This window comes from Etheostoma spectabile, chromosome 8 (genome assembly GCF_008692095.1).
Source record: "Etheostoma spectabile isolate EspeVRDwgs_2016 chromosome 8, UIUC_Espe_1.0, whole genome shotgun sequence".
Taxonomy (NCBI): domain Eukaryota; kingdom Metazoa; phylum Chordata; class Actinopteri; order Perciformes; family Percidae; genus Etheostoma; species Etheostoma spectabile.
The window spans coordinates 29,168,279-29,190,687 of NC_045740.1; the positions used below are offsets into that span (position 1 = coordinate 29,168,279).

General features: G+C 38.4%; 2 protein-coding genes across 3 annotated transcripts in view; one reads left to right on the forward strand and one right to left on the reverse strand.

Moving 5' to 3' along the window:
• kcng2 (potassium voltage-gated channel, subfamily G, member 2) overlaps positions 1 to 20,405 on the reverse strand; it is a 44,253-nt gene extending 23,848 nt beyond the window's left edge. The window contains exon 1 of the mRNA XM_032524106.1: positions 19,930 to 20,405. The gene's annotated coding sequence lies outside the window, so the exon portion shown is untranslated. The remainder of the gene's footprint in view (positions 1 to 19,929) is intronic.
• Positions 2,031 to 7,212, forward strand: LOC116694379 (uncharacterized). 2 transcript variants are annotated; one of them, XM_032524107.1, is made up of 5 exons: positions 2,031 to 2,118; positions 3,889 to 4,347; positions 4,692 to 4,841; positions 5,446 to 5,538; positions 6,368 to 7,212. In XM_032524107.1, exons 2-5 carry the CDS (start codon positions 3,907 to 3,909, stop codon positions 6,647 to 6,649), a joined length of 966 nt encoding a protein of 321 aa, XP_032379998.1. In that variant the 5' UTR covers positions 2,031 to 2,118; positions 3,889 to 3,906; the 3' UTR covers positions 6,650 to 7,212. The 2 variants fall into 2 exon arrangements, with proteins under 2 accessions (XP_032379998.1, XP_032379999.1); XM_032524108.1 differs by lacking the exon at positions 2,031 to 2,118 and adding an exon at positions 2,624 to 2,704.
• Positions 20,406 to 22,409: the final 2,004 nt, after the last annotated feature.

The window sequence follows — 22,409 nt, forward strand, 5'->3', positions numbered from 1 at the left end:
ATCCTGGCTGCTGGCTGCTCCTCTACTCTGGGCTTGCACAGCCTGGCTGCTAGCTGTTTCTTCATCCTAGGCCTGCACTGCCTGGCTGCTTGCTGCTCCTCTACCCTGGACCTGCACAGCCTGGCTGTTAGCTGCTCCTCTACTCTGGACCTGCACATCCTGGTTGCTGGCTGCTCCTCTACTCTGGGCCTGCACAGCCTGGCTGCTAGCTGTTTCTTCATCCTAGGCCTGCACTGCCTGGCTGCTTGCTGCTCCTCTGCCTTGGACCTGCACAGCCTGGCTGCTGGCTGCTCCTCTGCACTGGGCCTGCACCGCCTGGCTGCTGGCTGCTTTTCTATCCCAGGCCTTTGCCAACTGGCTGCAGGCTGTTTTTTCCATTCTGGGCCTGCTCTGCCTGGCTGCTAGCTGCTTTTCTACCTTGGGCCTGCACGGCCTGGCTGCTGCCCTTGACTGCAATTCCAATACCAAAATTGCTGATCCTACCTGGTATAACTTTCAATTTAAATATGCATTTTCCAAGTGTATTGTTGTGCCTTCTGCTCATTTTTCACAATTCTTACAAAAGTCTTGATGAATTGTCTACTTGTAATTTTGGAAAGACTCAGGGTGTCCATACTTATGAACATATTCGAGTTAATGTGAACTACGATCATAACAAATCAACTGCCCCTACGTATAAAATGCCAATATCAAAACTAAAAAATGTGTGTGTCCTACAACCTTGGGTCATAAAACAACTCCTTAGTTTCCTAATTTTATATGATTATTTTTCACTTAATGAAACCTCTATTATGTTACTTTCAATTGAGATTGTGTCTAAAAACACAATTCCCAACCGTTTTGGAAATCAAAGACGACTAATTATTCTGTTACTCTTATTATCTGGAAATATACAACCAAACCCTGGCCCAGAGGTTCAAACTCCATCTGACTTTAAGTTTTTACCTGGCCTTAAAATAATTCATCTTAATGTTCGTAGTCTTCTACCTAAAATTGATCAAGTTCGAATCTGGGTAAGGTCAACAGGAGCAGATATGGTTGTTATTTCTGAAACATGGCTAAACAAGTCTATATCTGACAATGATATTTGCATAAATGGCTTTCAAATCTTTCGTGTTGATAGACTAGCTAAGGGTGGGGGAATTGCCATTTATATAAGTACATCTCTCCATGTGGATTTGTTACAAGCTGAATCTCTCTGTAAACAATTTGAACTTTTAATGCTGAAAGTTGAAATTGCCAAGGGTTTACATGTAAATGTTGTGGGATGTTATAGGCCTCCTTCTGCCAACTCTAATGCACTCCAATTACTAAAGGATTCTCTATTTAAGCTTGATTCAGATGAAACTATACTAATTGGAGATTTAAATTGGGACTGGCTTAGCCCAAAATCTGACGATTTTAAAATTGTATGTGATCAATTAAATCTAACACAATTGATTGCATCTCCTACTCGTCCAAATAATAAGTGTCTCTCAAAGTCAACATTGATTGATCTGATTTTAACAAATGCCCCACATAAATACTGTTCAACTGGGGTCTTTTGCAATGATCTCAGTGACCACTGTATTGTAGCCACTGTTAGAAATACCAAAATGGATAAAAGAAAACCACGAGTCATTATAAAAAGAGATTTAAAACATTTTAATGAACAGGCATTTTACCATGAACATTTTTAAGTGCCAATGGAACAGAATTGACCTCATTCCAGATGTTGAAACAGCTTGGTCATTTTTCTATGAGTGTTTCATGGCTATTGTTAATAAGCACGCCCCCTTTAAGAAATTTAGAGTTAAAGGTACACTGAAAAAAGTGAAACTACTGTGTCATTCATTTAACGTGCATTTTTACATTGGACCAAGTGAAAAATCATGGTTTCGGGTTTGAACCTGTTTTGTTCAGTTTGTCTTTAAGCAAAAAACGAACCAGCTAGACCAACTTAAAGAAACAGTTTTACTTAAATAGTGTTTTCACTTCAATCTGGAGGTTTTCATGTCATGTGACCACATGACGTCACATTAGCTTGCTCCCTGCTCGTGAATTTGCCGTCCGTGGTCCGCCATTACCAGCTTCGAATGGGAAGACCATCTGTGGCCCAGGACATCGCTTTTAGATAAGGTCAGTATCACAAATTGTGTTATTTTGCCGGAAAACAAGTTGTTTTAATTTGCATTTATGTTTAGTGGCAGAATGGATAACTTGAAAACTTGTAAAAACTTACTTTACAGTCAACTGTGTTTGTGCACGTGTTAGCTAAAGCTAGCTAAACCAGGCTATTGCAAAGCCAAATGTTGCCTCTATTTTACAAATGCAACGTTAATTTTGTTGTTAATATTATTTGACTGTGATGTAAGTGTAGTGTGATAAGTCTTGTTTTTCTATAGTGCTTACATAAACTATAACGCTAGCTCCTTTCGCACATGTACCGCAATTGTGAACTAAGTTAGAAATTAACAACAAGAGCTATAACATTTATGTTATATGAGAAGGCAAATATCCAAATCCGTGTGAATGAAGCCGTTTTTTTTTTGTTTAGTACAACTTTGTAAAATAGCTGTTTGGAGTAACGGCAGAAGAGGGGCGAGTCTGGACATGTTTCACCGAGGGCGGGGCTGCTCACCCCGCTACACACGGGCTGGCAGCAGAGCAGAGAACAAGGTGAAACTACGCAGACACATTTTAGAGAAGTGACGTGCTCCTGGCTGTAAGTGGCTTAAACAACCGAAATAACAATAAAGTAACTATTGATTACAACTATTTTGACATATTTGGCGCTGGCTGCCTGGCCCCGTCTCTCTTCCACTGCCGACATGATGACAGTCAGTTTGCTTACTGCATGCAACGTAACGTTTATGGTTGAGTCTGAAGTTATTTCAGACATGCACCCCTATTTAATAACAAGAAGGCAATTTAACGTGTCTGTTTCGTGTCTGGACAGCGCCTCATCTCTCTGAAGAGATGCATACAAGCATAAGGTTGTATATGGGTGTGGGGTTAAAACTGAAACATTTTCTTATTTATTTTAACTACTTTATTTTATAAATGTCTTATTTAATTGTCAGACAATGCACCCTATATTCTAAGAATGTCCCCTTAACCTTTAGTTACTCCTTGTGTAGTTCTAATCTGATAAAATATTTTTTATTGTAGTATCTGTGTAATACTCTAACACGTTATTTAATTCATAGAAATTTAGAAATTATGGTGTGCATCATATATTTTGCTAAATAGTTTCTTGTTAAACTATAGAACAGTGGTCGGCAGCAGTAATATCGCAGCCAGATTGCTTTGATAGCAGAAAAATTTAAAATAAATAAATTGATAGCGGCTGGTGCTGAAACAGATCAGTTACTCACAGTTACTCACTTAATTACTTCCTCTTTAGTTATTGTGCCTCCCACAAAAAAAGCGCAAGAACGTTTTTGCCTGACTTATTTGCCGACCCCTGCTATAGATTATATAGGATCCTGTGTATAATAATTGTTAGTTGGGATTTGTTATTCAGGGACTGTTTCAGTATATTTCTGAACTGTTAACTAAAATTTTTATTTAATTTCTAATTTTATACTCTTATACACAAAATAAATAGCTCAGCTTCTAAATACCACACCAAATGAAAAAAAGTATCTGCACTTAAAATGAATTAGCACTTTTGCATATGAAATAAATCCTCAAAGGCCTGCTATTTTAATTTCTACTAAGAAAGCATGTGGCCCTAGCGGTTTGACTTAAATATTCAGAATTTCCTAAAGTTAATATTGACTGTGTAAACCAGAATTGTCAAATAGCGAGTTGTTAATCAATAATTTGTGAATATGAATTTAATGTAAGTTATGGAAATATTTTTACTACAACTAATATTGTTTTGTTTTTTCTTGTTTTGACTAGATTTTTGGATGGGCAGACATGGCAGTCAAAAGGCCAGCCAAGTTGCAGGTTATTCTGAATCCTGATGACACCAGAAAGCTAATTCTGCCTGATGGAATTCCAGAGTCAATGGAGCAGCTTATGGATGAAGTCAGGAAAGTGTGTGGGCTAAGTGGCAATTTAAGACTGCAGTACCAAGACAGAGATTTGCTAGTTAATAGAGATGCACTAGTTAACTTGACATCTACTGCGGAAGGAGAGGCCAACCACATACCTGACATTCCAACAGGGGAGACCCCAGAAAAATTGGAAAATGAGAGACTGTCCCTTTTAACTGAAGCAAAAAAGTGCAACAATCGTGCAGTGATAAAGGCCAAAATGGACAAGACTTTTTCTCTGCGGAGAGAGGACATTTTGGCAAAGGAATCAGAAGTGGAAGAGCTGAAGGAGAGATGGCCTGCATTGTTCACAATGGATGAGGCAAGTAACTTTTCAGGTGTGCAAACCTGTCACCTTCGGCAAAATTTGCCATTTTTAAACCAAAATAGGTCATTTATGCAATTCATGTTGATCTGATGAGTTTTTTTGGGGGGGGGGGGGGGCTTGGACACCAAAGAACTGATTGGTTGACTTGGTAGCATTGCATTTCTTCCTGTATTTCAACATTAACTTTAGCGATACTTGTTAGCTAGTTGAAGGTGAGCCGCAAAAAATAAATCAGTGTTTAGGAAACACAGAAAAATTGAATCAAAATGCATGTTTGTCTAACCCAAGATATCACACACTTGTCATGTATTTACATTTGTTCTTTTTCTTTTTTAAAGATCAATGCCGAGTTTATGAGAATAACAACTGTTCCACTTCAACCGCGATTCTTGGCTTCACAGCACCACAGCAAGCTGATAGAGATCATCAGAAACAAAGGAGGAGTTGTCAGAGAGAAGACCCGAAATACACTGAATGTTCTTGATCAGGTATGAACTTCCTCAAGATATCTAAATGTATTACTGATATCACATATATATTGGGGTGGCAGTCGCTCAGTCCATAAGGACTTGGCTGGAAAGCGGAGGGTTGCCGGTTTGTGTCCAGCTCGGACCAGAGATAGGGAGTGTGGACTGGTAGCTGGAAAGATGCCAGTTCACTTCCTTGGCACTGCCGAAGGTGGCATTGAGCAAGCTCCTGAACCCCCCTCGCTCTGCCATCTCTCCATGTGTTTGTGTATGTGCATGTGTGTGTATTTCAGACCTGTGTGTGTGTGTGTGTGTGTGTGTGTGTGTGTGTGTGTGTGTGTGTATGTGTGTATAATATACTAGCATTAACAACAGAGTGAAAAAACATTTTAGTCTTTTTTTCTTCTAAATAGAAACATTGTAACTAGAAGAAATAGAAACAGTGTTTATGTTATTAACAAGTTTAATTGTGCCTTGTAACCTTTTTTTCCAATTCATTTGTAAATCAAAGCTACTATATTTTCACATAGCACATACACGTGTGCATTGTGTATTGTTTGCATCAATAAAGATGCAAAATTGGACTACTTAATAATGCATTGTGTGTGTTTGCACTCTCACTTAGAGCCTCGATGTGAATCAAAAAAGGGAGTGTCTGCTGAAATGCCTTATTGTGTACCTTGGTGAAGATGTGGACAAGCTTATCAAGGAGTATCGGGTAAGTACTTTTGCATTTATCACGTAATCTTTAGACAAGGTGAAACATATATTTAAACTTTCAAGTTCATAATGTGTTGTCCGCACATGGGAAACAGTTTCCCTTAGAAGGACAAAATGGAAGCCTTCGTATTATCTGTGTTCCACTAACCGTTTGTAAATAATCCAGTTGTGTTGCAGTACGTTGTGGCCTGGTTTGAAGTTAGTCATGATACAGCAATCAATGGCACAGATACATCTATTAATAAACAACTGGCCACATAACTATCTTTGTGCTAGTATTATATTTTGTAGAACACAGTATATTGTACTTTAATTACATTATGAAATAGTTGTCACTTCAGAGCAGCAGCAGAATAGATGGAGCAGTGAAAGCCTGGTCATAAAAAGGAATAATATATACATGTAATAATATATTACATGGTGGTGAATCTTGGTTAAAGTTTGAATACCTCTGTATTAAACTATTTAATCTTTATTGTCAAAGAATATGTTATGAGTTTATGAAGATAGATATTATATACTACTTGTACCAATTAGGGTTGGGTAGATAGATGATGCCATCGTCCATCCCAATGTTTCAATGTAGACATCACCTAACCCTAGTACCAATGTGGTAATAGTTTCAAAATCAAGTTGCTTTGTGAAAAATATTTGGAAGAGACAGCATTAGGTATCTGCTAGCAGGTCATTAGATTTTCTTATTACTAGACCTCAAATTTGTTTTTTTTAGATTTGATGTGGAGAATGTTTGTGTACATATCATTTTATATATACACATCGGACACTGATTTCATCAAAATAACTGTCTTGTCTTTTTCTAAAATCAGGTTGTTCAGAAGTATGAAGCTCAAACAGAACTTGAGAGATCTACAATGGCAGTGTTTGTCTTCAGGGAAGATGAGGATCCTCTCCAGCCACCACATGACATTGGGATTGTCATTGAAGGTGTGCAGGTCCTTCATGAGTTGCCATCAGTCCCACATGCATGTGCCATGTTGTTTGGCCTCATCTATGCTCTGAACTTGAGCTATCCAAGTGAGCACAAATACACGTTTGATGCACTGCAGAAAATATTTATGGAGATATTACCAAAGAAGTTAGTTAGATAGCTTGATAGATAGTTTGTTCTCTATTGATTTTCCATTTGTAAGGGTAAGGGGGGTGATACACACATCCTGGGTATTTTGTCAAGGATAGCCAGGTTATAGGAATGTTAAACTATATTATTTCACATAGCCTATCTGAGGTCATAATGTAGAGTTGTCAAAACCTTTTTGTAATACCACATTAATGTGGATAAATGTTACAAAAATGTTGACTTTTCTTTTGATATGGTTGAAAGTAATGTGACATTCATACGTCCTGGAAAGTCAAAGGATAGCCAAATATTAAGACTGTTAGGACTATTTTTATACTGCTTAATGGTTATTACATTACATGTCAAGTTTTAAAGTATGAGTCTATAAAACAGTTTTACATTATTGTGGTAAAAGTTACAGAAAGGTTGCATACGTTTTTGTATTGAAAAAATCATGATTTCTTTTATTTTATACTTGTCTTTGTTTTTCTCAAGAGTTGATGTGTTAACAGCATACCAGCTGGCAGCAAAATGTAATTCTTTTCAAAACAACAAAGAAGGTGATGCACATTTTAACAGTGACATCACAATAAACATTATGGTCTTTTGAAGAGAATATTCCTGTCTTTATTTATTGTAAGTCAACTAACATTTACTGACAAAAGGTTTTTGGTTTTATCTTAAGTAAAAATCCTTCTTTTGCCTTAAAGCTAATTTAGTTTTGGGTCGTGGTAAAAGTTAAATAGTAACAAAGCAAAGAATTGTGATATTGGCATTATTTAACATCAAGTTAAGTTTATTCTTGTGCTAAAGAAAATATATTGATTATGGTACAATTAAAAAAATATAGTTTGCACTGAATAAGAAATTTAACTAGAGTAAAGTTAATAAAATTGCTTTTAACAAAATTATAGTTTTAATTTTGATTAGTTTAGTCCAAAGTAAAATTAAACTTGGAAGTTATATTAAAAAGTAAGTTTTGCCAAACAAAGATTTTAAGGTGGATCAAAGTTAAAAAAAAAAGACATTTTTTTCTTGGCCAAAAGAAATATTTTAATTGATAGTAAATAAAAAAAATTAAGTTTCAACTAAATTAAAAAATACAGTTTGAGTAAAATTAATAAATTTAGCTGTAACAAATCACAGCAATTTTTTTAGGTTGGTTCAAAGTATCATTTTTTTCAGTGTAGAGATAATCCTTGGTTTACACCAGATTTGGCAAATGCTTTACATGAGAGGAACTTAGCCTGGGCGAAAGCAAGAAAAACTGGTTTAAAATGCGATTGGGATAATTTCAGAAAATTAAGAAATAAAAGTTCCTCACAAATTAAAAATGCCAAGTCTGAATTCTACTTGGCAATTACAACTGATAGTCTTAATGACCCTAAAAGATTTTGGAAAACAATAAAATCTCTCACTGTAGAAAATAACTCACAGGTCTTGCCAAATTACATTGTCCATAACTCATCAAATATTTATGACAAAGTTGAAATGGCAAATTGTTTCAATCAACATTTTATTTCATCTACGCCCTCCATGAACTCAAGCAGCACTGGTACTGTTCCGGAACAACCCTCTGATGCATCAACATTTGGTTCCAGCCTTTTACTTTGTGTCAAGTCCGCAAAGCATTGCAATCATTGGATGCACGTAAACCACAAGGACCTGACTTAATTGATCCCTACTTTCTAAAAATTGCAGTTGATTTAATAGCAAAACCTCTGACTGATATTTTTAACTTAAGTCTGACCTCTATGCAAATTCCTAAAATTTGGAAATCGGCTTTTGTCACACCGTTATTCAAAGGTGGTGACCCAAAAATTTTAAATAACTACAGGCCAATTTCAAAACTTTGCATCTTATCAAAAATTTTGGAATCTTTAATAAATGAACAGTTGAAAGAATTTTTGTATTCCAACAACATTTTATGTAAATTCCAGTCAGGTTTTAGGAAAGGTCATAGTACCATAACAGCAACACTGAAGGTGATCAACGACATCTCGACAGCTCTTGATAATAAGCAACATTGTGCAGCGCTTTTTGTTGATTTGTCAAAAGCCTTTGACTCTGTAAATCATATTTTACTCAAAGAGAGACTGATCAATATTGGATTATCTAAAAAGGCAGTTGGATGGATCTGTAATTATCTCACTGACAGGTCCCAGTGTGTTAAATCAGATAATATTTGTTCTAATATTCTTTCCTTAACTAAAGGAGTGCCCCAAGGCTCTGTTTTGGGGCCACTTTTATTTACTATCTATGTGAACAATGTTGGTCAGGGTCTTATGGACACCAATTACCATTTTTATGCTGATGATATGGTTATCTACAGCTTTGCAAAAACTTGTAGCTGCAACATTTACACCCATTCTGGATTATGGTGACCTCATTTATATGAATGCCCCAACCCAAGTATTGAAACTACTGGACTCTGTTTATCATGCCGCATTGAGGTTTATCACAAACTGTAAGCCTCGCACACACCACTGCGAACTTTACACACGTGTGGGCTGGCCAGCGTTGGAGAATCGTAGACTCAGTCATTGGTATATGTTCATTTATAAGGGTATTCTGCGTCTGCTCCCCTCATATCTGTGTGAGTATATTCAACCAAAAGCGGATAGACTGTATTCTTTACGCTCACAAGACTTCCTGCTACTGTCTGTACCAAGTGTCCGCACAGAAGTTGGTAAGATGGCATTTCACTATTCTGCCCCCACAACGTGGAACAATTTACAAAAGTTCTGGAAATTGAAGGAAGTGGTTGCAATCGGTCAGTTTAAACTATTGCTCAAAGGTTTGGAAATTAAATCTATGGTCTGTAAATGTTTTAAATAGTTTTTAGGAAATTGTTATGAAATTGTCTGTAATGTATGGAATTGTTGTTGTGATCTGTGCAGCTGTCTTGGCCAGGACTCCCTTGAAAAAGAGATTAGTAATCTCAATGGGATTTTCCTGGTTAAATAAAGGTTAAATAAAAAAATAAAATAAAATGTCCGACCAGGGACTGGAGAACGTGTGTGTATGATTCATGCAATTCTTTCCGGTTAAATCCTCTTGATTCTTGCATTTGTTCATGGAGGCAAAGTACATCTCTTGTACATTTATGGTCTTTTTTGTCTTTATTTGACTAATGTTCTTGTTGTTATTATTATTACTGTTATTTTGTTGTCTTTATACTGTCTTTTTTATCTATTTTTTTCTTGCTAAAACTTCTGCTCGAATTTTCAATTTCCTCGAGGGAATCATCCCAAACGGATCAATAAAGAGAAGTCTAAGTCTAAGTCTAAGTCTAATCTCACGCAAGTGTTTGGTGTCTTGTCCATGCTGTTGACCAAGAACAAGTCGTCTTAACAGAGCTGAACTATTAGAGAATGGAGAGCCAGAGAGACCAAAATGGATGATGTTCTGAATAAATTATGAGAACATCTTGTCCTGTCAGATGCATGGGATGTATGTGGTCCGTTTTATAAGAAGATGACCTATGGTGATTGAGTAGGAGCCCACTTTCTCAATGTATAAAACAAACAAATGCTGAGATAGCCTTCAGTTGCTATCTGTAGACTAACTCTAGTGTTTTTTCCTAAAGATTGTATTGCACCATCTTGGTCTCCATGAAAATACCTTGATTTGTAAAATTGGCACCCAAGAAGCCTACAGCAGTTAGTTAGTTAGTTAGTTAGTTAGCAGTTAGCACTGCGAGTGGTCACTACTGTATGTCACCTACCTTTTAGAATTCAATATTTTGTGTAGATGTGCGGTTTAATTGATAGGGTGGGACTAGGTCGTAGGCTTTTTGTTCCTCCTTGTCCTAAGTGTGGCCATTCAAAACAAGCTATAAACACCTTTGCTTTTAGATATGGTCAAATAGTTATTCATAAAACGACCAACTTCTTTACACGGCATTATAATGTGTTAAAATGATGTGCCAGCATCAAGGAAACCCTTAAGGTTCAGGTAACAAATCTAATGTTAGGAAAAGATTATTGTTTAGGTTAAAATAAGTACGTAACCCAAGTATAGAATATTTCTTTATTTTAATAATATTTCTTCATGTAATGCATAAACTAATTTAATATATATGTCGACAACTGGTGGTCCTGGGGTCCATGCAGCCAAGTTATTCTGAGAAATAGTGAAAACAACAGTTTTTGACATATATATCAAAATAGTGATTAATACAATAGCTGACAAGTAATTGATTAATCGGTTCATTTTTGCAACTCTAGCTGTGTTGAACCATCCATGTGTCCACCACAACAAAGGATCCTAATTAACCTATCATTGGCATTGTTTCTGTGGTGCTGGCACATGTGGTGGTTTTATTTGTTTGTTTTAGATAATTATTCTTTTGGCACATGCTGTGCAGGTCCTGGTCATTTCACATATTCCAGTGAGATCAGACTGGATCCTCTCCAATCAACTTAAGTTCCATATTTTTAGGTTGTGAAAACAAAGTAAGACCATGTAGTCCCCACACGGGAGAATACACATGTGTGAACTGTATGAAAGTTATCCACATAGTCCTAACGTCATCTTTCTTGTTGGAATGAAAACAGAACACAGTATTAAAACAATCTGTATTTTAAGAGAGGAACATCAAATTCAACTTCTTTGAACTCCAATTGCAAATGAAGCTTAAACAAAAGCAACTTGATGTCACGTTACAGCCTGAACCCAATGCAGAGATTTAATAATGTTGTTGTTCTATTTACTACTACTACGCCTGGCTCTGGGATGAGACAATTTAAAGCATTGTGTAACAAACCGTGGCAAATCAACACCACAATGTAGACCTAATCACGGCTCAATGAGGCGGATATGAACCAAAGGAAAACGGCTACACAAGTGAAGTCAACGTACTATTTGTCCAACGCTTAATTATGTGACAAAGGTTTGTTCATTTTTCATTTCCTATGAACACACAGCTTCTAAAGCAATATATTATGCTAAACTATTTTTTTCTCTATTTTTATTCATTTATTCTGAGGATCAAAAGGACAACTACTGTAAGCATAACTGACTATATGGTGAGTCATTAAAATCCAAATTGAAAGTCATTAAATTCATGCAATAAAGGATGAGGAGTTTGAATTTGTCTTTGTAATTCGTGTACGGCAACTAAAGAGAATATCTGAAAGCGAGAACTAAAAGCACAAGAAGAAATGGAGAAACTTCACAGGAAAATGAAAATGATTTCCCCACGGATGTCCTTAATTGCAATATCAGAGTGAAATGAGAAGAGAAAGATAGAAATATAACAACATATAACATGGTACATACATTTGTTTCATTTATGGATGACATCTTTCTTTTCCTGTGTGGAAAGAAGCCCATGTAATGTGTTGTTTTGGTGATTTTAAGTTGCGTTTCCATGCTGCTCCAGAGCTCTGCATTAAACAGAAGATAAAATTAATAAATATCAAAATCACTAAGTTTAATTTGCAGTTACGCCGCAAGCTAATACTATGACAACTCAAGGTTGCCAATTGTCATAGTAACACAAAACACTTTCTTTTGAGGAGCTTAGCAGTCCAAAAAATAGACGTCTGGATCGAGGGAAGTGCATTCCCAGGATAAAGCCTGATGTCAAGCTTTGCCCCTCCACTTCCAGGCCTTCTCGGTTCTTTTGGAGAATGATTGTAAAGATTTACAAAGAATCCGTATACGCCATTACCTCTCTAACTGGGCTGTTTTGGGACCAATTGGTGGGGATTGCTGTGGATGAAGTGCACACGGCGATAGACTGCTAACGTGGTTCTGTTTCACCATGTATCCGATTCAAATAGCTCACGTTGCTGGTACTCTTTCACCCAAACAAGTTCCTTCCCGAGACTATTTTATTCACTTTTTTTGGTTTGTTTGTCCTAGTACATCTTGAATATGAGCTAATCAAAACGTTGAAGGAAGTTAAAGAAATAAATATTGGCATATTTAATTGTATTCTTTAAATACGTGATTGTATATATGCTACCGGTTAGCTTTTGTTCTAAATGATCAAGAATGGGCCTATATTAATAACTTATAGAATAAAATAGAATAGAATAGAAAGCCTTTATTGTCATTGTACACAGGTGCAGTACCTGAAGCAACCCCTTTCCAGTTTCAACACAAAATATAAAAATATTAAAAATATAAAATGTAAGTAGTGCAGAAGAAGAAGAAAAAAAAAGAGAGGGGGGAACATGGTGCACAGTTCCTTAGAGCAACTATATACATATATAAAATAATAAGAAAGATAAAGGTTTGTATACACATTATGCAAAAATATAGTTTTGTGTATCAAATGTCCTGAGTATTAAATATTGCACAGTAATGAGATTAAGTGATTAAGTCATAAATATTGCACTGTGATGAAATTTAATGATTAAGTATTCATGAGAAATAAATATTGCACTGTAATAATGAAATGAAATGGTTAAATATTAAATATTGCACTGTAATAAAATTTGCACAGAATTCCAGTGTTTTTTTTAAGTATTATATATTATATTATATTTATTTTGTATTGTACATAAGTATAAACATAACATAGTATCCTATATTAAATATGATACAGTATAGTTGAAAACATATTTTGTATTAGTGGTTGGGGGCTCGGTTGGATGTTGGATAGAAGCAAAAAAGGTTTTTGACTCGGTTAGGACGTTGATGGTCGACCGCCTGCTGTTTTTTGCTGAATCAGACCAGTGTCCCCCCTACCTGATCAAAAAGTAACACGCCCGTGGCCAATGACTCTTTTCACATCTTCTGGAAAAAAAGAAGCTTTTAAGATTCAATTACACGTTTCTAAAGCCATGCTGTCTTAACAAGCTGAGGCACTTCTTGTTTTATTTAACACGGGCATCTGGATCCACAATCCAGATAACACAGGCTGTTAGTCTAGCAACAGGCCAGCGATGCTTTACTCACTGCGTGAAGACTGTATGGACCTGAGGCGATGGAGCTGATGTAGGGAAGCTGGGCACATCATCCCAACAAATTAAGATCGGCACCCCCTAGCCATCCTTTGAGATTGCTCATCTATTGTGAGGCCAATCATTTTGAAACAGGAGAGGGGGGGGGGGGTCAGGGAGCTGCACCTCTATAGCTGACAGGAGCAGTTTATTGAGCATGACACTGCACCCCGGGGTGGCTTCAACGAGCACTGAGAGAATGTATTTCAGAGAATGTAAGTTATAAAGAGTTCATTTTGCTGCAATGTGTGCCTTTTCCGCATCATTATGGTGCAAATGGCTTTATTTATGTAAAATAAAAATGTTTTTTGGAGGGTTGCACTTGTGATTATCGGGGGGGGGGGGGGTTGTAAGTTAACCCTCCATCCCCCCTTTAAATTACACCAAAGGTAACAAAATCCATCCACCAGCATTTCATATTTTGTATATCAGTTGTTTAAATGATAAGTTGCAGATTTATGGAGAGGGGTGCACATCATGGAAAACAAACAACAAAGCAGCATGTCTTTGTACTCCTTTCCTAATGTTGTAAGCCCTAACATCTGTACGTGTCTCCAATATTATGACAGTAAATCACTGGAAAACAAATACAAGCAAGGCTCTGACACAAAAGCAATTTTTCTAATTTAATAACCCAGGCCACTAATGCAACACTTAACCTATTAGGTGTGATTTTCAATGAAAGATTGCTTTAATTTCCAAGAGTTTACATCCCTGTCATCCTCATTAGGCAGGGTGAGTGCAGCACACAAAGTCATGTCCTTGCCTTTCATCGTCAACACAAAAGGCTTCTGCCTGAGACCTATGACCCCCACCGCCCAAGTGCTTGAGTTTATCATGCTGAATCCGGCTCTCCGACCAAACAGTCAATTATACAGTCAATAGATGTAGCTGCGTCTTTTAAGAAATACTTCCAAGGTGATTCTTCAGAAATAGTACGTGAAAAAATGTGTACTTTTGAACTTTATTCTTTCACCACCAGTTGCTCATGCAAATTTAATCAACATGCCTCTTTGCATACCTTCAACCCATGCATCACCAAAACATCTGCCCTTTGTAAAAAAGGGCCTGAAGCGGAAGTCTATTTTGGGACACAGAGATCTTGAATGACACTGAGCTATCACCTGACCTGCTCCTAGATCAGCCTGAGTGGTCTCCCACAGCGCGCCTTTTTGTCAGTGACAGTCTGTGCTCAAAAATATAAGGACAATTAAGTTTCTCGCCTGCAGACGCGGCGCAGCAATCAGCAGAGAGAAAAGGACTTCACAATCTAGAATGACATAAAACATCTCTCTCCAACTGCAATAATCACGGAAGGAGGACCTTTCACAACGTAATCACATCCGTAAAGTGTCGGAGGGGCAGAGACGGAGAGCACCTTTTAGATTCTGAGTCACAGGAAATGATGATGTTGTGGACCAGATGGGATTTGTCTCATGAAAGAGATGCGTTTTTATTGATTCCTTTCACAATGTCCACAATGAAAAATGGCTAAAACATCATGGCCTGGTTTCTACAGTATGAATTACAAATGGGCTAAATGGGTTGATCCAAGCAAACAAGCCTTTCTTTAACCCAAAAGCCCCTTTATCTACTTATCGTAAAAGCATTAAAAGCTTAACAAATGGACTTGGACTATTCACTCGTTGAGTTTGCACCTGTATAATTACAGGTTATACTTAAATACAGAGTTATTGGGTGATGTACTTTTGCAGAACACACTGGACACCAGGTGCAAATCCCATTTTTTGGGGATCAATAAATATCTATCTATCTATTCCAGTAAGGGGCCTAGCGCTATTCTGGCGAGTCCACACAGCATTACCGAGATGGGAGAAAGACCTGCTCTGGTTTATTGGCATTTCTTTAAACCAATCACAATCATTTTGGGAGGTGCTAAGCGCAGAGCGCAAAATAGCCCCAGGAAGGAACTTGTTTTTGTGGAAAATGCGTACGTTCAAAGGTTGTCTTAGTCGTGCAACAGGAAACTCAGATTGGACAGATAGTCTAGCTAGCTGTCTGGATTTACCCTGCAGAGATCTGAGGACCAGGTAACCATAGTCCTTAGATTGGACAGATAGTCTAGCTAGCTGTCTGGATTTACCCTGCAGAGATCTGAGGACCAGGTAACCATTGTCCTCAGATTGGACAGATAGTCTAGCTAGCTGTCTGGATTTACCCTGCAGAGATCTGAGGACCAGGTAACCATAGTCCTCAGATTGGACAGATAGTCTAGCTAGCTGTCTGGATTTACCCTGCAGAGATCTGAGGACCAGGTAACCATAGTCCTCAGATTGGACAGATAGTCTAGCTAGCTGTCTGGATTTACCCTGCAGAGATCTGAGGACCAGGTAACCATAGTCCACAGATTGGACAGATAGTCTAGCTAGCTGTCTGGATTTACCCTGCAGAGATCTGAGGACCAGGTAACCATAGTCCTCAGATTGGACAGATAGTCTAGCTAGCTGTCTGGATTTACCCTGCAGTGATCTGAGGACCAGGTAACCGTAGTCCTCAGAAATCCACCGGAGGTTAGAAAGCCAACACAGAGACAGAGGAAGGTAACGGACATCCGGCCAAAAACAGTAACATCCGGTGTAATTTCATGCAAATGGAGCAATCCCGGAGGTGGAACGTCATGGATCTAGACTAGTGTGGCACTGACCCACCGCTGGACCACCCAGCCAAGTTTGATCTTATTACACATGGTAACTAGAAGGGCGCTCAGTGAGTGCAGAGCTCCGCCAAGGCATGCCCTATTTCACAAAGTTAATGCAGTCAATTCTCCAGTCGGGAATACATTTCTCCAATTATTCTGACACCACAGAAAGGCAGCACAAACATCTCGCAATGTTAACAAAAGTGAAAAATAGTTTGTGTATCCGCCCCCCGAATCAGATCCGCTCCAAAATGTAATGGGTTATTCCTTGGCTCCATGCTAAAAGAAAATTGGGCCAGTTGTTCTTCGTCCTGCTGACAGGCAAACAAAGTAACAAACACTACAACAAACAGAGAACTGAGCTGAAAGCAAAACTTTCTTGGCAGAGGTAATTATAAAACCAAACACTACACAGGTAAATATTAAAAGAAAAAACTAGGACAACACTCCAATTTGACTTTTTGCCACACAAACTTTTCAGAGACCACGCCCTCCTTCAGGACGTCTCTCCTGAACGTCCGTGTGGTAATATTACAAAGTCAAATTGGAGTTCTGTCCCAGTCTCTCTTTTATTTATTATCTACAGTAAAGATCTCAGTGGTCAAGGTCTAATCGTGAGGTAAGCGCAAGGACAAACATATAAACTTGATTTATTGCTGACTTCTCAGGTTGTGAGAAACGTCCTGGAATGTATTCCATTGATTAAATAATAATACTTGCCTCCAGAACGACGGTGACACTCTCCAATAGAAAATGAAGCGTGCGCTTAGAGACTGAAAGTCACTGTCAATCAGTTGAAAGGGCTGGATTTAAATCAAAGTGTGAGACGGGGAAGGGAGATAATGGGCTGAAGAATTGCCGAAAGGGAAAGGATCTATGTGATGGTAAGCCAAAAAGCGGAGCGTCTGAATGTTTGTGTGGAAAAGCACAGTTATTAGGACAAAGAGTTTAGAGATCACAGCCGAACACGAAACAAAAGAACAACCGACGCATGCAAACACATGGAGGATGTGGCAGTGGCACATCTTTTTTCTTTTTTCTCTTCTTTTCTCTATTTTACACTCTCATTATGTCACAAAAACATGAGAATTGCAGCAGTGGCTTTCGATGTTGTGCAGCAGCATTGTTCTGTGCTTTGTTGTGTTCCCCATTAGCTCACTTTTAGCTACAGAGCAGGAGCACTAATGATGGGAATGTAGTGTTTGCTTGCGTGGCAAACCTGATGCACATTATGTTGAAAACAACCTAGATTCAGAACAGACTGCCCAGAATGTAAGGGCACACCGGCGTGGGCTTTGGTATGACAATTTATATATATATAGAGAGCGATATACAGTATACTGTATATCTCTATATATCTGGAAGCAACAGGTGATACTCTAGGTGAATCACATCAAGGTGGGGACAACAATCACAGAGGCTGGAAACACAAAGAAGGTAGTACAACTAGAGACAAGACAGCACAGGAAACCAGACTATCAAAATAAAACATACAGACACACACAAGAGAACACTAGACAGAAACACAAGACTGGGGAGGAAGCTAAGACACAAACACGAGGAAACAAGACAGAGCCAAAGGAAAACAGAGGAGAAGGAACAGAAAAAGCAATATACCAAAATCATATATATGTATATAGGAGATGTCTATGAGAAGCATGTTAGCCATTTCAAAAGCCTCTCACTGCTGAATCCAATTATCCATGTATTCATCTGTCTCTGCCTGTGTTTGGCAAGTTACTTGGGAAGTGCAATATGTTAACTTATTACTCCTTAAAAAAAGGTGATAGTACCTTAACTTATTACTTAGTATCCAAAGTAATTAGTTATGACACTTGCTACAGAGGGACTCTGCTCTGCTCACCTCACATTAATGTGTTGCATGTTATCGATGTTCCCACTCGGATCAAAGCCACAATCACAATACTTCCAGCTGTTAAAAGTATTCTTTTCATCATCCTACATCCTTTTTGGCTAGTAGCCGTGAAAATCTACCTGGGATTAAAAAAATTAAAATGAATCCTATTTAGAAATTGTAATTCCTTACACTACTTGTTACTGGGGAATGTAATATTACTGTAATACATTACTTATAAACTAGTACATCAACAGGTCAATAGCTTTTTTTCCCAGCCACATGTTTTTTATCCAAATTAAGTGATATCAAATGAAAAATGCCTTATGGAAACAGTAAAATTCAATGGAATTACATGAATGTCGACTCAAAGGAAATACGTTCGGTCTCATCAGATTTTATCTTAATTGATATTTGGCTTATGTGATAAACGCTGATGGAAACGTTATTTGCCGAATGAATAATGAATTGCGATTAAGTTTTAGGTCATTTTATGGTTGCATCCCGCCACAAAACGAAGAAGTTGTAGTTCATTTCCGCCCAGTGTTTCCTGTCTGCACACATGGCGGGTGTCAACAAAGACAGATGGAAATGGACGGACGAGAAGACAAGAGACTTTTTGAATTTAACTTATTAGGAAATCGCGAAGAAAATGGACGACCAAGGTTAGGACAAGCCGTGGGACGTCCTGCGGAGTCAATGGAAGACGCTCAGACAGCGAGACATGGCTCAAAAAAGAGTCTCGCAACGGTGCCGGGGGGACAATAACAGACAAGTTGCATCTGCACTGTCATGGCGATGTGTTGATAGCGTCGTTGTTTTCTTATTATAGCTCGATATGTTGCTATCAGCTGGCACATAAACACTATTACAATTTGTCCAATATTGATCGTTTGCTAGAAAAACTTTGTTCGTAACTGTTAGTTGAATGTAGTGCGATTCAGTGGGAAAATGAATGGAAACACCTTAAAATGTCTCAAATCAATTTGATGGTTTTTATTTTATAGGTTTTTATTGGCTTTAAAGCCGTTGAATGGAAACACGCTTTCACCAGCTTTATTCACATGAGTTTTTTTTTTTACCAAACTTCAGATAATTTGACTGACAAGTGGATGGAATCTTAGCTATTGGTCACGGCACAGGAGGGGGTAGACACATACATATACTGTGTATATATGTACAATCCATTCAAGAAAGGAAGGAGGTGTCTCTGAGAAGCATGATAGCTCTTATGAAAAGCCTATCAATTTTAAGGTGCAGCTCCTTTACTCAAACACTGAATCCTGTGTATCCACTGACAATGCTCCAGGAAGGTGTGTTTTGACTGAGTGCCACAGCTATCCCACAGATTTGATCAAATTTAAAAGTAGAGCGCCTTGGGAATCACAAGCCTACATGTGAGGATCACAGGAGCTCATCCATTATGCCAGGAGCCGTCCCTGAATGAAAGGGAGCAGCCTTTAGTCCTCCCGTAGGAACAGTGTAATAATATAACAGATGGAGATACATTGAGTACCACAAGGCACTTCTGGAAGTCCCTTCAGGAACATGAAAGCATTATTATATTAATGAAAACAAATATGAGGACATTATGAAAGCATTCAATGAGAATCATTAGCCCCTTTACTACCCTCTAATGGGACACAAGTCGGACATTACAAAGACATGGAAGAAGTTTGTTACGTGTATTAAAATAGCCTGCTTCCATTATATACTGCATCTATAAAAGACTTGATTGGTCTAAATGTTTTATGGCGCTTAAACGCATATGACGATTGAGAACTATATGCGTCCATTTTATTAAAACAGCAATGTGATAGAATCCTTGTTGCCAGACTTACCCAGTGTGTTGTTGGACTCGTGTCCACCTGTTTCAGCTGGCTCGCGCGTTCGCAATTCTCGATGTGCGGCATGCCTTTAAGTTTTCCACGCAGATGGTCCGGGACATGGTAGTCAAGTTAACGTTGGGCTCAATTTGCGGAGTTCTTTTTTCTTAAAGTCGTCGTTTAAACGTTCAAAAAATGTAAAGCGCACGGCTCCATAAGAAGGATTTGGTCCTTAGGAGACGCCGAACCCGTTACTCCACATCCACCAAGACTCCGTCAGCCTGTTCCGCTCTCCATCAGAGACGACGTGGCAGACGTTGCAGAGCGCGACATGTGCGTGTGCGTGTGCGTGTGTGTATGTGTGTCTGTGTGTGTGTGTGTGTCGCGCTCAGACAGCACGTGAAAGACTTGTTTCCAGCTCCCTGATGGTCACAGCGCGCTGACCGTTCAGGTGCGTCCGGAGCTGCGCGCCGCGCTCCGCCAAAGCCGCGTCTCCGGCAAACCACGACTGCTCCTGTCCAATTCCACAGCGTCAGGGGGGAGTGTTTGTCATGCAATGCTTCTGTTTACTGTCATGACATAGCCATGGACTCTTAATTTTTTTTTTTTTTCTCTTTCCTTGTGAATAAATGAGACCGCGTTATCCTCATTATATTACAAATATGGCAAAGAAATCTGCTGATTAAAAGGATTTCCGGTTTGTAAAGTTCATCAGTAACATGTGATAGTTCATTTTAGCTCAGCTGCATGCTCATGTAGAGTATTATTGTGGGGTCTTTTTATTAGATATTGACTACACATTCATTTCTGGAATACTTTGCTCATCATCTTTGCTCTTTAACCCCCGTCTTAAATTTGTACAAGAACAACAATGGAAAATCAACGGCTTTAACTTATTTTCTGTGAGAAACATGTATTCCTGACTCAATTCAGAAAATTATTCCGGATATGACCACTTATCTTTTTTCCATAGTGGATTTTTAACATGGATAATAACCTTATGACAAAAAACGAATCAAACTTCCATTTCTAATTGTGTTCTAGTAGAGACTGATTGCATTCCCCAAACATATATGTTATCTCAATTGTTTGAAACTGAGATAAAGACAACATTTGTTAATAGATTATGAAGTAAAATTTTATTTCAGATTTGTTTTTAAAACCCCAAATAAGTCACGGGTCAATTTGACCCCAGGGGTACAAGAGGATCCCGAAAGTGAAGACAATACAAGGGTTAAGATGTATTCCTAAAGAGAAAAAGACAACTAAAAGTACTGTCTAATAGATTGGGACAGTTAGTGTTAAAATGGACATAAAGTCAGGGGGCTGATACAGTAGGTGTGGCTTTGCCTGACCATGCTGAAAGCCTGTCTGCACTGGCTGGAGCTTCTCTATCATTTCAGGCCGGTCTGTAAACACGACGTAAGCTCCACAGAGAGTATTCAAAATGAGAAACAGCAGAGAGCCAATAATTGCAGGAGTCAGATTGATGCCAGAGCAAACAGTGGTGATGGCACTAATAGCATCCATTTGCAGGATCTCTGCTTTGCTAAATGCCTGCTAACAGCTCATGGTGAAAGCTGCAAATGTGCTGACATAAAAAAAAAAGACTATATAGGAACAGTTTTCACAGACTAAAAATAGAATCGAGGACAGGTGGTTGTTTTTAGGGACTGCTGCGCGTCAACAACATGACATGCCGTTAAATTCCCATTCATCGTGCTCTGATGTCCTTTTAGCAAAAACTTGCTGCTCTGTGTCTTTGACTTTCACCTCTGACCCAAGTGTGAAAAGGTAAAAAAGAAAGGATTTCCCATGTGGAGTAAAAAAAAAAGGGATAAAACTAACTTACTAACTTTTGACTTAACAGCTATAGGACAAGTGCATCTTATAAAATTCATGATAAAGTAGTACTCTCAGTGATTGTGAACTGACGTGTATGTGTTAATTTGGTGGAATTCCCCTTTGAATCCACAAAACTCCCAACCTGGCCTCCATCTGAGCACATTTACCAAAATCCAGGGGTGTAGCAACAAATTCTAGGCCCCTGTAGAAGGGCCCTTCCCAGCACCCACAGCTATTCATTCTGGCATCTTTTTGGGCCCTCCTCACATAAGGGCCCTGGGTACTCAGTCCCAGTTACCACCAAAATGACAGGTGGCAGTGGCGGGAAACATGCTGGGTTGAGAGAAGAAGAGGATAAAAGGTAGAGAACATTGAGGTCCATTTCCCTCAGGAGTCGGAGCTGGGAATGACGTCACACCCGAGTTGACCGCGTTCCATTAAAACCAGTTGCTCCCTCTGGGTTAGCCACTGTTAGCATGACCAGTTGATAACGCAGTACGCTGTTTTATGTGCATACATACAGGTAAGCCACATGTTCACAGATAAAAGTTGGACAGGACTGTGTTTTAGACAAATTTAATGAGACGTAAATAAGACAGAAGTGATAATAAACTGTACATTATTATAGCTTTCATTACTGTTGAAGCATG